The 16823-nt window shown below is 40.0% G+C and overlaps 1 protein-coding gene across 7 annotated transcripts in view; it reads left to right on the plus strand.

Annotated features, from left to right (window-relative positions):
* Window positions 1-16823, plus strand: part of ST3GAL3 (ST3 beta-galactoside alpha-2,3-sialyltransferase 3) — a 176022-nt gene that overhangs the window by 26047 nt on the left and 133152 nt on the right. For 2 of the 7 annotated variants that reach the window (XR_004081944.1, XM_031058694.1), the window contains exons 2-3: window positions 14383-14430; window positions 16205-16339. The exons of 2 other annotated variants lie outside the window; for them this stretch is intronic. Coding sequence is in view for 3 of the 5 variants with exons in the window: in XM_031058694.1 (XP_030914554.1) it covers window positions 14383-14430; window positions 16205-16339 (183 nt within the window). In the remaining 2 variants the exon portion in view is untranslated. Of the gene's footprint in view, window positions 1-5954; window positions 6020-6673; window positions 6733-14382; window positions 14431-16204; window positions 16344-16823 lie in introns of those variants that run through there. 3 more of the 7 variants (XM_031058696.1, XM_031058695.1, XM_031058697.1) reach the window with 3 other exon arrangements.

Consider the following 16823-nt stretch of genomic DNA (forward strand, 5'->3'; position numbering starts at 1 on the left):
GTTTTGGAACATCACTTGCATTCTTTGTGCTTCAACCCTAGCCATTATTTCTACAGCTTACCTTGAGCCAGCTGTTTCAGTTTGACTGATGGCATGGCAAAAAATGCCAGCCTACTGCAAAACAGCAGAAAACCAAAATGGAAAGTCTGACCTTTCAGCCATGGGAGCCCTTGTGATGGCTCAAAGGAGGGGGCCTAGGGGAATGGGCTGTTTGGGGCTGTGGTGGGAAGCTGTGCCTTCTGGCGCATCACTATGTACATTTTCTCTAGCAGAATGCAGGGCATTAATAATCCACCGACTTGAAATCTTCTGAAGGGTGAAATTTGATGGGGGAATTTGTCAGTGTAGGACGCTCCAGTCATGTTGAATATGTTGAACAGCTGTAGAGAAACTGCCTAGGTCCTTCTAGCTCAATCCCTGGCCAAAACACTCCAGTGTGCACATTGTATTTAACTGTCTGCTCCTCTTGTGAAAGCCAGTAGTAAAACCCAGTTTATTATGGATGATAATCATGACCTCAGCAGGATCGTTGGATTTTCACTCCTGGACTCAAATAGTAACCATTAACAATATATTTCATTATACTGGGAAGGAAATTCTTTCTAAGTGAACCCTAACCTTGTAGTTATTAGATTTACCCTGTGCTCTATTTGGGATAAATTGAGTTCTCACTATTTTAAGGCTTTGTTCAGAATTTTTGCCTGGCATTGTCTTACCAGCAGACTGGAAGGTTTGTCTTTTTTTGCAGTTGATTCCTCTGCATTTAATTTGCTCTGAAGCAATCTCAATTGAGGGGCAGTACTTGCACTAAAATCCTAAGAGTAATACTTATTTAGAACACAAGGGTGTTTCACAGAGTCACAAAATAGTTGTAACTTGGCGGCACCCCCATAGTACAGATGTGGTTTTTTCTTATGTTTTCAGAAAACAGAATTTCTTAGGTTTTCAGAAAACAAAATTTCCTGCTTCTCGCTTTGTTCCCATTGCCTATTGTCCTTTCACTGGTCACCTCACCTCTGAGCCCATCTCTGCCTACTTTAATCCTGCCCATCAGGTTAAGTTACTAAGATCCTCCTGAGCCTTCCCTGCTCAAGGCTGAGCAATCCCAGCTCTCTCAGCCTCCCCTCGTGGCAGATGCTCCAATCCTTTAATCATCTTAGCTCGCTGGACTTGTTCCAGTGTGTGTCTGTGCAGAGGGGAGCCCAGCAGTGCCCCAGCCCTGCAGCAGAGCCCCCCCAGTGCTGAGGCAGGGGAAGGGTCCCCCACCCTGGGGGCTGGTGGCTGCCTTTGTGACCAGGGCATGCTGCTGCCTCGGGTCAGCTGCTCCACCCAGATTCCCAGGTTCTTCTCTGCAAAGCTGTTTTCCAGTAGGTTGGCACCCAGCCTGTAGGGCATAGTTGTTCCTCTCCAGGAGCAGGACTTTGCATTTTTCTTTGCTGAACTTCATGAGATCTGCCTGCCCATTTCTCCAGGCCTTTTCCATATTTTTTTCTCGGCAGCAGGCCCGCATTTTCTCTAGTCTTCTTTTTACTGCTCTATTGCTTGTAGAAGCACTTCTTGTCCCTGACTGTTTTCAGCTCCAGGCAGGATTTGACCTTCCCAAGTCTGTCTTTGCACACTAGGACAGTGTCTCTACATTTGTCTCTGCTCACCTGACCCCACTCCCACCTCTTGCGCGCATTCTTTTTATGTCTGAGTATTGTCAAAACGTCCTTGTTGATCCATGTGAGTCTCCTGGTACCATTTCTTGATTTTCTGTGCATTGGCTCTATGATTCATGAGCATGGTTGAGATCATTCTTCAAAATGAGCAAACTCTCCTGCACCGGTCTTCTCCTGAGGCCCAAATCCCATGGGTTTTTCTGAATCTGGTCCCTGAATTCTGCTCTTGTGAAGCCCAGACTTAATGATCCTTCAACTTTCGCTGTTTCCTGTGCCTTGGTTCAGACTTAAGGCTTGGTTCCTGGCAACTTCCCTGGCTTTAATGACAGCAATCTGCATTTATGGAAGGTGGCCAGGTCAGTGTTGTAGTCTGAACTAGTGTTTGTATCAGATATTCATACCTTGAGTGAACCAGACAGACCAGGTGTGGGTACTTGCTAAGTGTTCCTGCAGAAGGCTGATTATTTTATTTTTTTAATGTTCTTGACTTATATTTACTGATCCATCTGTTCCTTATGTATGTTGGTCTCATGTATCAGTGCTGGTACTGATACCATTAGTGTCTCCCACTCCAATTGCTGGTCACAGATTTACCTTAGAAAAACATTTCCATGTAGTTAGATGCCATTAAAGTTACTCCTTTTGTAGACCCTTTCTCATTCCCTTAATGGGGCTTACATTTGCACAGTCTGGCCATACCCTGGGTTGTTCTGACATCATGGTATAACTCAAAGCATTTCTTCGTGCTGAATCTGCCGTGTCCTGCACATATCCATAAAAGAAAAACTACACAACTAGCCTAGAAATTATATGGGCCATTCTGTTTGTTACAGCTCCAAAATCTCCTCAATATCCATGTGATCATTTATAGGTTTCATGTACCATGGATATGGCCAAGGTATTATGGGATTCTGGCAAGTGATCTACCTGCTTTTTCAGGAGTGGTTTTCTCAGTGGAATTTATCCAACACCTTTCCTCAAGTTCTGCATCTTCTCCCCCCACTCCATTATCTGTAAACAGTGGCTCCAGTTACCTGTAAGCAGTGGCTGTACCAGATGATTTTAAAGGAGTGGACATGGTTCTAAAATGCTGTCCCTCAGACAGATTCTAGTTAGTATCAAGTATCCTGGTTATCACAGATGGTGAAATGCTGGCAAAAATGCTTGCAAAGTGATTTGGGAGGGCTCTGCTTGCTGTCAGTCACTACTGCTAAATTAGCTTAATTAAAACCAGCTGTGGGAAAGTGCTCTGCTGCAATTGATAATTTTGTTTCCTTCTCTGAAGTCTTGAGGGCCTGGGGCTGGTGATAATGGAGTTGCTCAGATGCAGTGAGGATGTTAAAGTGGTTGCAATTCTCTTACATGTGTACAATTTTGAAGTTGGCCCTAAATCCTGCTTTTAGCTTGTGTTTCTCCATATGGTGTCCTTGGCCTTGAGATGCTGAGGTTTGTGTATTGCCTTGAATAGCACCTACTGTGGTTAGTGTTGCCATTTCTTGATTCCATTTGGGAGGGTTGGTGGCCATGTTTGTTTTAGTATGGTTTAAAACGAATGTCAAAGTTATCCAGCCTGAGAAAGACACTCTTTTATTACAGTTTAAAAACCTTATAAAACCTAAGAACCTCTTCCTCTACAACCAGTCCTTGACTTTAAAACCCAACAGCTTAAGCCATTCAACACAGTTTGCCTTTTCTGAGTGACCAGCAGCCCTTTGTGTTTTGTGAACTGCTGTGTCAGGCTTCTGCAATATTCTTTATTTGTAGAATGCCCTACTCATTGCTATCTCCCTTCCCTGAATCCTCTCCTCTCTTTTCCTATCATCTGCTCAGTTGTGTAGGCAATTTCATAGTCAAATTTAGGGCCAAAAAGTTGCCAAAATTGATGACTTGTCACAAATCAAGAAAAGGCCTTTTTCCATTTCTGAGTTGATCCCAGACCTGCCAACATCAAGCTGTTGGGTTTTTTTGCCAGTCAAAAGAAGTTGTGTTAGATGAGGCAGCTGTTTTAGAATAAGGTTAATAAAATGACTGTTGCCTCTTATAAGGAGTTCTGCTAGTGGAGTAATCCAAAATTGGTGAAACTCTAAAATTTGTGAATCCCAGTGAGCCTGTGAAATCCTGGCTGGAAGCACACATTGGCAGGTGGCTGGAAATGCTAATAAGAAATGGAGTCTGTTGTGGAGTGTTGTGGAAGTTTTGTCTTTCTGAGATTACAGTAGATTTTCTTTGTGGAAATTGACTTAGAAAGGGAGTTGTTCTTGGCATCTCTCAATTTCTGAAGTTTCAACTTTTAGTGAAGTAGAGTTGGCAGTTTCACAGGATCTTCAACAACAACAAAAAAATGATCCTTCAGTGATGCTGCTGCACTGGATGCTTTATTACTGTTCTTAAGCAAGCTTATCCCTTGTCTCCATATTTTCATTAAAGTGGTCCATTGATGTGGATTGGGATTTGGAGGTTTTTTTCTTCTGTTTTTGGGGTGGATTTTCTTGTTTAGTTTTGTTTTCCAGAGGCATTTTGATTGCTTGTTGCAAAGATGCAAGAGACTTTGTGGCTTTCCTGGGTTCTCTTATATTTTGCTGCCTATTCCAGTTTTGCACACAAGCTTTGTGTCACTCTAACCTTCAGTCTGGCTGACAAGGATCTTTTTGATAGAATTTATCCATGGACAGTAAAAGTTCTTGTAGCTGGAGGTGACACTGGCATTTTTTTCTGTCCTTTTCCCACTTAGAAGAATGGCTGCTGGCTTTTAGTCACTGCTGACTTGGAAACTACTCTATGAGTTATTTTTTTAAAAAAGACTGAAACACTTCAGGGAGGTGCTCAGCAGCTTAATTTAATTGATCCTAGACTGCAGCCAATGTTTCTTCTTATTTAACCTTCTGGGTGCCTTGGAATTATTTTAATGCTTTATTTGGTTGGTCGCTTTTTTTTCCCCTCACTGGCTTGTTTCTCTGCCAAGTGCTAATTTAAAGGGATTCATTGTATTTTTCTATGTGGTGTGATAGGAGGAACACTTTTCCTTAGATTGTCTCCAGCTGTATTTGTCCAGGGGCTGAGTGATGTGTGTGGTGATCAACTTCCACTCCTGCGGCTGCTATTTCAATAAGTTTTTCATTGTCCTGCAATTTCTGCACATGGAAATGTGGCACTACTGACAGTATTTAGTGCATCCCTGGGTGATTTTTCCTATGTTTTGATGAACTCTTTTTTTCAAAATTAAAATCAAACACTTCTGTAAAATAAAATAATAGGAAATGAGAATATATGCACTGTTCAGTTACTGTGGTTCTTGTTTTGGAGCTCTTTATGTTATTTTTTCCTCTGCGTATGGACGTTTTCATAGTCAAGCAGATACTCTGGGAACACCTTTATTTCAGATTTGCTTGTGTCAGTGTTTGGTTTAGGATGTGAAGGCTTTTGTGTAGACATAATGCCCTTTGTAGACCAGTTAGTGTGTCAGTAAGGTAAGACAAATTGCTCCCCAAGCCGTCAGCTTGGGAAGAACTTATGCTCCATATCTCTGAGTATGTCTGCTACCTATAAAATGACATATTGTGTAGGATCTCTCAAATAAAAAATTTAATATGGAAGTCTCAGCATGTTTTGGAAACTTACTAAGTTTTAGGATTTGATGAGCCAGAAATCCCTTCAAATTTTGGAATCAGTTGTGGCGATGTTGTTAAAAGTTAAATGAATTCCCACAAACTTCCCCCTGGCCCCAAAGTGCAAAATACATGAGTGAAAAATGGATCCAGCAGACCTTCTGTTCAACATCACCTTTCATGTTAATAAACGATCTAGATCCTTGCTATGCAAAAGAAATTCAAGTGTGGTCATTTTCTGGACAAGAAGCCTCTAAAACACTTGTATTCAGGAGATGTTTTAGGTTCATACCTCATACCTTAGTCCTTCCTGTAATTTGTTTGTGCTCCAGGCAGAGTCAGGAGAAATGACAAATCTTACTGTAAAAACCCTACATAGGAGCTTGTTGGCAGTTATTGTGGTAGTTGGGCCAGATATTGCATGCTTTAAGGTTTTGGGAAACTTTGACCACTGACTAAATATCTTGAGTTGGAGATCATTTTCAAAGAAACTCAAGAATGTGAATTTCCTGATGGACATATTTTTACTTCTGCTTTTGAGCATGGAGGGGCTCCTGAGAGTTAGGTTGGAAAAGGTTTTTGCATGTGAGGGAAAGGGAGGAAAAAATAGTTTAGCGGCTCAATAGGCATAAAATCAAGACCGGTCTATAAAATAGTTGTTGTCCTGATTGTCATTAATTGTGTGTAGGTATCTTCATTTATGTAAACCAGAAAAGAGTGTGCATCAGCCTTCCAGAGTTCTCTGACAACTGTGTGAGTATATGTAAGTTTGAGACATAAACTGTGTTTTATTAAGGTAAAAGCCCATGTCCATATTTAGGAAAAATGCTACAAGACTAAAGCAATTTATTTCAAATTATAAATGCTTTGTGTTTTATAGTATCTAAGCTAACAATATATGCTTTTTGTGCAATATGAAAATACAGAATTAATTTTCTCTGTGCTGTGTAATTCCCCAACTGCCAGTACCTATTTTCTGTCTTGCTACATAGATTGTTATCTTCAAAGAGAGAAATTATACTGCTTTGTAATTTATTGCATGTTCCTCTATGGAATTTGGGAGTATGACTGACTTTTTGCTACAGTAATAATTGAAACCAAAATATGAGGCTTGTCTTAGGAGATAATGAGCTCCTTAAAATACTGAGAATCTGTTTGGGATTAGCTATAAAGGATTTCTCATTGTCAAGAAAAGAACTTCTTGGATACCAGCTTTATTGGCAGAGTTTGGCCTGGGTGTTTTTGTGACTTTATGATAGTTCTGTAGCTTCTCTGGAGTTGTATTCCTCAAAGCCAAGTGTATCTTCATTGAATGCCTGCAGCACCTTGATCTCACCTTGTCCTTTGTCTCTGGGAACTGTCCACCTCCTTTCTGGAAAGTGCAAGATGAGAAGCAGGTGCTGTTGGCCTTCCCCTGGATCAGGAGCTGTGATGGACACGGAGGAGCTGCAAGTCCCTGATGCTCAGTAAGCACCATGCTGATCATGGCTCTGAGAAGTTATGTAGTAGATCCAAATAAATACTGATCTTATGAGCAAAACATACCAGCCCTTCCTGCCACCAAACAGTTATTTGGGCACTACTGAAGACAATAGCAATGTAATATCCTTCTGAAGCATTTGCCAGCTGGCGTAGGACGCCACATCTTTTCATTCCATTCATTCATTGCAGAATAAAGAAAATTGGCATGCTCAGACCATTTTAAAAATACATCTGTTCAGAACACGAGTGTTGTTCAGTTCGTTTACCACTTCATAACAAACGTCCTGATGAAAAAGGAATAATGCACAAAACAGCAAGTGTAAAAAGGTTGGTTAGGTTCCATGAAATTCATTAAAAATTGCCTAAAGGAATATTACTACATCTCTCAAGTTCAGTATCACTAAGAGAGCTCTATTTTCAATTAAATGACAGGAAATTGAGAGGTGATAGAGAATGACTTTTCTGTTTACAGTGTAACCAGTAGACCTTGATGCCACATTGAATTCTCCAGACAAGTGATAATACTTTGCTGTATCCATTCTTAGCTTTCAAGCCTTTTATCCAAGGGTCTTTGGAAAAAAATCAGATTGTTTATTTTTGTGGATGAGAAACAATTTAATCAAAGGACTTGTTCAGGGCTGCATGGGTTATAGCAAAATTACCCCTGTTGGCTATGGCTTAGTTTGCAGAGACTCACTCAGAGCCAGCTGTGCCTGCCCTCCCTGCAGCAGAGCTTGTGCTGAGCCTCAGCACTCCGTGTCAAGTTTCCCGGTGTGGAAGCTGGCTGGCTCCAGGCTGAAACACAAAAGGATCTCATGTCTGCACAGAGTGGATGGCCAAGGAATTTGGGTTCAGATCTTAGCTTGGCTGTGAAGTCAGCTGTCAATAAAATGGGTGTTTTGGATGAGCCACAAAAATGGAGAGAGAACCTATGGGTCTTCAGTACTGTGTGCTTTGTAAATGGGAATGGTATTTCAAGACATAGTGGCTAGAGCAACATGCATAAACTTTTTTTTGTACAGTGCATAATTGAATTACTGTTAAGAATGAGATAGTTCCATTATTATGATATCTCTTAATGATGTGTGTTCTCAAATGAGGATGAATCTTCCCTCACAGGTATGTTATTTGAAACAAGAATTGTCCTATTCCCACATCTCCATAGAAGATAGAAGTATAGCCAGGTGGCACACAGGACAGGCATTCAAATTTAGTGTAGCCTTGTTTTAAGACAATTTATTAAACCCAGAGTTTATTGGAAATGTTCTTTACAATTGGATGTTTCCTGTTGCTGAAGATGTGTCCTGTTGCTGAGTGACTTTTCTCTTTCCATAAAGGGACTAAGTTTTGAACTTTGAACCTGGATCTCCTATCAGCTGCAGATAGCACTGGACTGAAACTCTGTATGTGTTTTGCTTGCCAAAACTTGCAGTCCCTTTATTTGCTGCTATTAGCTCTCACATCTGTGATTATGAAGTGTGCCTGTGCTCTGTGTGTGTCATCTTTATATGTAATTTCTCATCTTAGATATTGAAAATTTTAGAATTATGCTGCTCAAACAATACACTTGAGATCATAACTCCTTGTGGTGTCTAAACACAGGAGCAGTACTGATTGTTTTTGACAGAGTACGCGTGTAGGAGCTGAGATTATCAGTAAGAGTGGTATGATATGTGTTTCCTTTGACCCTCACTGATGCTGTGTGAAGTGGAGCTTAGGTGATGTCTTACAATTAGTGCCTTGAGTTTTAAATTATGAATATGAGTCATTTGGAACATCCTTGAACTGTGGTACAGAAGATGTTATTGTAGTGACCGGTGCCCTTAACACAGAGCCATCTCACTGTGTTTAGAAAAGAAGGTGCCAAGTAGGAAAATCCTTGGCACTATAGAAGAAAGAGCTTAGTAAAACAAAATAGACCAAGCTGGGGGAATGGGGAGCCCAACATTAATGCAAAAGCAGGATACTTAATAAGTTAGTTGGATGGCATTTGTCATTAAACTCAGTAAATTACTTAGCCCTTCCCTGAATCCACCTTCAGCATGCATAACAATGTGTTAGGAAGCGAAGGTTGCCTTGTCAAGGAATTTTTAAGTGCAGGCAGTTATGTTTTACTGAATCTGAGGAAGGATATTCATACGTTAGATGTCTAAGTGAGACCTCTAAGACAGAAATGGAATTATTCAGTTCCCTTCAGTTCTTTGGATATAAGAATTATTCAGTATGATGCATAGTCATCATAAGATAGGATCTTATTAAAAATATTTTTTCTTTGGGCAGGAGATGTTCTAAGATCTTCTTGCGAAATGAATCCCAACAGTAGAATGTGTTTGAGAGTGCTTTTGTATGCTTCATTTCCTGACTAGGTGAAACATAAGAAAAGTTTTTGTTGTTATTGATCTCTTTGTCAGCAAGTTATGAAGAGTTTCAGGCATTAAATGTTCCTTCTCTGGTATGTCACATTCCAGAACATTGATCTCAAATAGAAAATAAACTTTGATAGCTCTTGGGATGTTCGATCCTATACTTTTCAGTACTCAGCAGAAAAAAGGAGACAGATGAATTACAGACCCTTAAGAATGTTCTTCTAATTCTGGTATAAAAATGAAGCACCTCATTTTTTTCTTTTCATTCTGACTCTGAATCAAAATTTTGTTGGGTAATATTACTGCAGTTGCCATCCCCGGGCCAGCTGATGCAGCTCTGCAGGATATCTGGTCTCTGATCAAGGTCTGGAGGTATAAATTACATTAGATGTTATTAAATGCAGGTTGTAGTTCTGTAGGAATCCATCAGAGTATCTGGAGAACAGAGGTGTATGGAATGAGAGACATTGATTATGCATGTAAGAAAGCAATGCAGACCTCAGAGCTTGAACATCTGAATAAGGGTATGCCAAATCACAGCCTTATATTGTGGTGTGTTCTTGTATTCCCTGTTTGGCTTGGCATGTGTTGTGTATTGCTGTAATGGTATGTGGTACTTGAGGCTGTGTTAAGCCTTTATTATTAAACTCTTATAACTCCAGTGGGACTGACAGTTTGTGGTTTCTCAGGACCACTTCCAAAGCAGCACGCAATCATGTTGTTTTTCTTGGGGAAGTTACTTTATTGCTGAAGTCTGGTTTTGCATTTCATTTTTTTTCTTTAAAAAAACACAAAACAATCCCCCCCCCCCCCCCCCAAAAAAAAAAAAAAAGGAGAAGTAATTGGTTCAGCTTCTTTGGTTTCCAATTGGTTGAGACAAATATCTACAAATCCTTGCAGGGAGAATCTGTAAAAAGCAATAAAAAGTTAGTGGCATCTCGGAGGGACTTACTATAAAAATCTTAACTGAAATTTTGAAATAGCACTTAGGTAAACATACAGTTTATGTACAGTTCTTGTTTGAATGTGGATTATATTTGCAGTTCTCATTATATGTTGTCACTGCTTGTGTTTTGGTTTGTATATTGCATCTTCTTCAATTATGAAATCAAAGTAAGGATAGTATTTGTGTTGGAAATTAATCCATGTATTTGCTCCTGCAAATTATTTTAAGAACTTGACACAACCTGGCTTTTAAGAGCCGTTTCCATACATCTCTTCAGTGCAGTACCCATGGTAAATGATTATCTAGTGATGTGCATGGAGTATGAAACTTCAGATGCTTTTCAGCATGGCTTTGTTTGTCTCCTACAAATCTGCAGTTTGTTGGTGAGGATCATCACTCATTTGTGAAGATCCAAATCTTCGTTTATTTTTCTGTTCAGAAACCAGAGTACTGGAAAAGATACAGCAATGTGTTACAAGTAGCAGTTAAATACTAGGCTGGTGTCCAGAAATACCCTGAGCTAAGGTGCACAATATATGCAGCAAGATGGATGATTTAATTTGTCTGTCTAGGGCACAGGGGAGTGTGTTGCACAGTTATCCAGGCCCTCAGAAAGGTGAGGGGTTAGCAACACTTGAAGTGCATCCCTTGCCTTGAAATACAATCAGTCCACATACTTGGATGTCTTAGCTGGAGTGTGGTGTAAATGTAACAATAAATGTAGCCATCACAGATTTGCTTGCAGGTGGGTTTTTTTTGAGGTTTGGGTTTTGGTTTTGTTTTTTCTTTACTATGGAACAGATATGTGCATGTCCAGTTGTGTTCGTTTGAAGGTACATTCAGCTCTGGGTCCTGTATGGAGCATTGTTGGAAATGAGTTAAAATTTGTTCCCAGAGCAGCATTGAGGGTCTTGGCAGAATTTGTCTTTGAGCTCCTTTTTCCTGAATGAAATGGGATCCTTGTGTTGGTTTCACAGCAGTGGAGCAGGGTCTCATGCAACACTCCTCCACTCTCCAAAGGGGCTGTGGTGGGGTGCATTCAGGTAGCCCTGCACAGCACTGTTTTGTGGGGCATGATGGAGCACATTTGTATATTGGTCCAATTTGTGATGTTCTAACTGGATGATGGGAGTGAGGGAAAGTGACCCAGAGCATAAGTCCCAATGCAATTTTGGGTTTAAGTTGACACAAAGTGACCCAAAGCAATTTTGCAATCTGGCTGGTGAGGTCTCAGCCATCATTATTCCTGGCACTGGGTGCTTTCTAAATTGAGTGAGTGCTTGTGCTGTCTTGCTTCTTCTGATGGATTGGATAAGATCCAGAATTACATTTGGATTTTGCTATATCGTGTTGTTTTGGGTTTTCTTTTACTTTTCTTTTTTAAGCTGCTAGAGCCACCGAAAAAAAGATTGTAGTTAACATGAAAACAGATGTAAAAGACTGGCACTGTGGAATGTGCAGCCTTAAGCTGTACATATTGGCAAGTTACTGTGTGTCAGATTTCATGATTTAGGCATAAAGGCTGCCCTTCAGTTAAGGCAGGAGGACAAAAAATTTAAGCTTATTTATGGAAATAGGTATCTGAGGGATTGGGGACTGCTCCTTCAGGCACAAACATTTCCTGGCACCTAAGGCAAGGATGCATGTAAGTGGGTATGTTTTACATTGTATCTTAATGAGTTTTGAAAGATAAAGCCTTTGAAGATTGCCTTTGAAAGGTAGAGCACACTCTGTGGCTTGGGGAAAGGCACTGGGCACAGACAGAGCTGCCACTTTGTCTCAGCAAAAAAGACCCCCTAGAAAGTCAGGGGGATTTTGAACTGAGCGATGACTGGAAGAGATTTGAAAATAGAAGCAGAGAAACTTTTCTTTTTGGGTTCTGTGAAGCAGAGCTCTGTATTTGCAAGTAAATCTGTCTGGCTTCAAAGAAATGCTTATCTCCATCAACTTCTGACAGAAATAACCTGTAGCTCTGAATTTCGATGTGATTTGTTTTTGGGGTAGAAGAAAGGTGGCATATTATCTTCTCAGCCTTCTTCAGGTTTATAGTTTCTTCATTTTTGGAGTGAAGAAATATTCAGCTAATACCAGAAATAAACACAGTATTTTAATAAAGATCCATTTTTAAAGAAATTACTTCTGGAGGTCGAAGGGGACTTGACTATAATTCAGGTTGTTCACAGTGAATTTGATTAGTTGAAGCTAATAGTAGCATGAAGGACTGGATTAGAAAATGGGGCTCTTAATCTGCTTTTAAATTGTTTTTTTTATATGAGGAAGATAACGTTCTCAGTTAAGGGAATGAAACATTCTACTATTTTGTGGGTTGCAATAATGTTATTAATTGGGTGCTTTTCAGCCATTCTTACATAAATCCTAATATTTCATGCGCAGTGTTTGAATGCAAAATATATTTCAGGGAAATTAACAGCTTTTAAATTTGACACTAACTATAAAGCAGTACTTTATGTTGATAAAAATCTCAACAGTTTTTTAAAAGTAGAACCCCACACAGATACTTTAAAATTGATGACAAATGAAGTTTATGCAGTTAAAATGAATTAAACTCCTTGCTATTTAGAATAATATAATGATGTCTGAATTTTATTCCCAAAAGAGGAAATACAGTTGTTAAGTCCAGATGGATTTTTATTTTTCTTGGAGTAAGTTTTGAGACTAGTAATATCTTCTTTTTAATTTTTTCAATGTTACTACCATAGTGCTGGATCCAAGACAGCACAGACCTTCTTTTTCCAAATTCTTTTAAACCCTGTCAAATTAACAGTCCTTTATTAAAACAATAATGTTTATTTTGAAAATTAGCAGTTTCTTATTGCATTTTTAAGGGTTGGAAAATAAGCACCAGGATAATGTAAAATATAGAGAAGCCCAGGGCTCAGTCCTGTCAAGTTATTTTCAACTCTAACATGGTAACTACTTCTGATTGTAGCCTGCCTAAATTTCAGGTGATGCAGCAGGAGTTTAAACTCTTCTTGTGCTTGAGCTTTTTGCCTTGCACTGAGGGCTTGCACTTTGGCAGCCTTTGTGGTACTGCAAAGGATGTGTGATGAGTTGATCACATCTGAAACCTGAGTGACAAAGAGAAATGTCAAAGGATTCAGCCCATTTGTTTAGGTGAAGATGAGAGGCAGTTCAACTATTGCTGTGTCAGTTTAAAACTTCTCAGGCCATAAAATCATTAATCTGGTAGTGGTGTGTTCTTTTCTGTGTTTTGCCCATTTGCAATTTGTCTCTAAGTTCTGGGCCCTATTTTGCTCCACTGGTAGGGGAATAGAATTTGGTCATCTTTCTCCTTCATTTAGGACTTCCATGAAAATAGATGGCAGGAGACTTACTACCAAAATAAATCTTGGTTTGTCTCAAATAAGCATAAAGCTGGGGGAAAGCCCCATTATTGAGCATAATAACATAATGCAACTCCACTTGGAACAGATTGTCAAGTTATTACTGATAATTTTGCAAACAAATTCTAGGTTGGAAGGGTCCTATGTGAGGAAAATGAATGACTTATAAAGGGGTCTGGGTCATGGGGTGAGCTGAGTGCAAGCAGGCACTAAGGGTTTCTATGTGGCCAAATGTCAAGTTGCATACATAAAAACTATGGTCTTTAAACCACAGTTGAAGCAAAGGGTGCCCCATCATATGAAACAATGACTAAAAGTGTCAGGCATTAACTGGTGAGCAAGCCTTGCCACTGCAGTCATGGATAAAAGCTTTGTTGTGATTCCCAGATACAAAAATAAAAGGGTATCAAGTAGAGAGGTTATATTTTCTTGATGCTTGGCTCATGTGTTGCACATAGTGCAAAGGTGAAAAGATATTGAATTGAAGTGCATTGAGTTGGAAGCCACTACTGTGAGTAAAGATGTGAGGAGCATGGTGAGCATGGAATGCAAGGAGCACAAAGTGCTTGGCCTAGCAAACCATGTCAGGGAAGAACTGATCATAACAGGCGAGTCCCCTAAGTGGGGACAAAATATTGGGAATACATTTGATAAGAAAAAACTCTCTAGGCCAGCAGTCAAAGCATGTTATGATTCAGTTGACCAAGCTTATTAGACATAAAATTAAATTCTTTTCAATGAATTGTGGCTACTTCATTGGTTAACAGTGCTGTGATTTACTGCATACTCCGTTGTTCTGCCTTTGTTAGGTCTGTTGTTTTTTCTGGTTGGTGAAGTTGTTCTGCTTCCTGGCAGAAGGGAGCACAAGGAATTGCTTAAGCAAAATAACAAAAAATGTTACAGCAAGAAATGCTGCTGAAAGAAAGGGGAAAATGAACTTGTACTCTTGTGTTACAGATTCAGTGGTTCTTTCCTTTGACTCCGTTGGACATACAATAGGCTCAGGTACAACATTGCCTTCTTCTCTATCTCCCACCTCATAACAAGGCTTCTACTTAATTGGACATGGTAGCCATGTTGGGAGGCAGGACACTGAGTCAGACTTCTTTGGGAATCAACCATCTAGCCAAAAGGGTGAATAGGTCCTTTCCTAAGTGCAGTGGGAGTTTTAAGAGCCTTAGTACGACACAAGGATTAACCTGCGGGACTCTTCCCTTACCCAGCGAGGAAACGATCTGGACATGTGTTGATGATGCAGTTTGTGCTCCTCTTCTCATGTGAAAGGCATTAAGATGATGTCACCTACCAGCTGAAGAAAAACTGTTTCATGCTACTAGGATAGTTTCCCAGCTAAACAAACAGTTGAGTTATTTGGGGAAAGACATGAGGAATGCTTCCAGGAAGGAGAAGACAAAAGAGTCGTAACTGAACCAATAGGGCTGGAAACTTTTTTTTTTTGGGTGGAGATTGACCAGCATTATTGAACCCCAGGGCAAATCCTTCCCAATCTCATTTTGTTTGGAACCTAAGCATGACCTACAATGAAACTGAACCAGAAATTAAAAATTCTTTTGTGCTGGGAGCACTTCACTAGATCAGTAACTCTCCATTTGGCTGCGTGTAATGTGCAAGCTGCAGCCAAGACACGCCATAGTGAGCATGATACTTGATGAAATTCAGTTTACAGTGTGTATATAATGATATATGAAGTGCAAGGGAAAGACTAAGAATTGCTCCTATAACTTTAAACCCCATAACATTTAAAAGATGGGGATATTTATTGTCTTCCACAAAAGACAAAACCTTTGCTTGGATTTTTTTTATCTTGCTTGCCAGCCTCTCCTCTTAGGTTGATAGGGGGAACTGCTGCCTTCCAACATAGCACCTGTCTTCTGCCTGCACTCTTTGAAAGAGAGCCTGCTGCCTGACACTAACGTTGAAGCTTGAACACACATCTGATTTACTAACCCCTCAACTAGTGGTAGTAACTTACTTTGTTTAAAACACCTCAAACTTTTTCTACTCTCCCTGTATCTCCTCTAAAACTTCTATCTGGAAATAGATCTAATCTTAGTGCATGATCTGATGTGGGAGTATCTCTAGGGTGCCAAATGGATATGTTGTTGTGTATATGGGGGAAACAAACCCCCTATTAATTCTCTCTTACTAATTAATGTGTCATAACTGAAGTGTGTTTTTGCCTGTGTCCTGTATTGGATGGTGGTCTCTTCAGTCTGCAGAAGTAGGGAGGAAGTTGCATAGATTTGAGATACCCTTGCTTGAATTTTAACCACAGATTTTGTATCTGTGGAGTTAACCATAAATGTTGCCACCAGTAGGAAAGTAAACTTAGTGGTGAAAAACAGTTCAACTGCTCTGTGTCTTTTGGAGTTCTGTTAATGTGGAGGGTGGGAGACAGGCTCATGCGAGCCATTGGACTGCCTGGGCCTGATTTAAAAGCACTGGTCTTTGTTCTGCTTGCATTTTACATCTCAAGCTTGGATTGGTTAGGAACTGAGACAGTAAGATTTGATCTTTTGTAAACCCTTTCACTGCAATAGGACTGACTTCCTTCATTGAAGAAATGTGAAGAAAACTCATATATTTGAGAAAGGAGGCTCAGAAATGCCTGAGAAAGCTGTATGTTTATTGCTCTTGTGTTTAGTACTTTGCACTTACTGTGCTGCAAGGTTCACCTTGCTCTGAACGGGTATGTTTAATAAGATGTCAAGATGTGTGATATCTGTCCAACTGAGGGATAGCTTTCCTTGTTGAACAGGAAGGAGAGAGAGAAAAACTGTGGCTATTGTGCTTCCGCTGTCCATCCCATCTCACCTTGCTGCAGACCCAGGAAAAGACAGAGCCCAGAAAGAACCCACAGAAACCATGGCAGCTCCAGGCCCAGCCATTCCCAGTAGGTGATGTTTCAGCTAAAGTTATATGCTTTGAAACATAAAATTACATATACCTTTTTCTTTATTAGTCAAAACCAGCTGAGAATAGTCTCCCTGTTAAGATTTCATGCTGCTTAAAACTGGTACTTATATTTGCATATTAAACAGCTTATAAGTGCTTTTTAGTACCTGTTAATCGTGCCATGTGAAGGGCAATGTCTTATTGCAGCTTCTGTATCATACTTGAGTTGACTGTCCTTCTTAACTTTGTCCCACATGCAAGTCTCAGTTTTCAGAAAAGCTGGAAATCTGTCCTTATGCAACTCAGATTAATGACACTGTCTAGGTTTTTCTGGATAAACTTTCTGAACTGAGTGTTCAGAAGCTCATCTGGTTATGGAGCTTCATAGGAGATTATTGGGTAGAGGGCATGTGAACCAAATGTGTTTTGAGTGAGGCTGAACCATGAGGTTCATGCTGTGGTCCAGCCTTCACAAGTCCAGA

Source organism: Geospiza fortis, unplaced genomic scaffold, assembly GCF_000277835.1.
Source record: "Geospiza fortis unplaced genomic scaffold, GeoFor_1.0 scaffold333, whole genome shotgun sequence".
NCBI classification, from domain to species: domain Eukaryota; kingdom Metazoa; phylum Chordata; class Aves; order Passeriformes; family Thraupidae; genus Geospiza; species Geospiza fortis.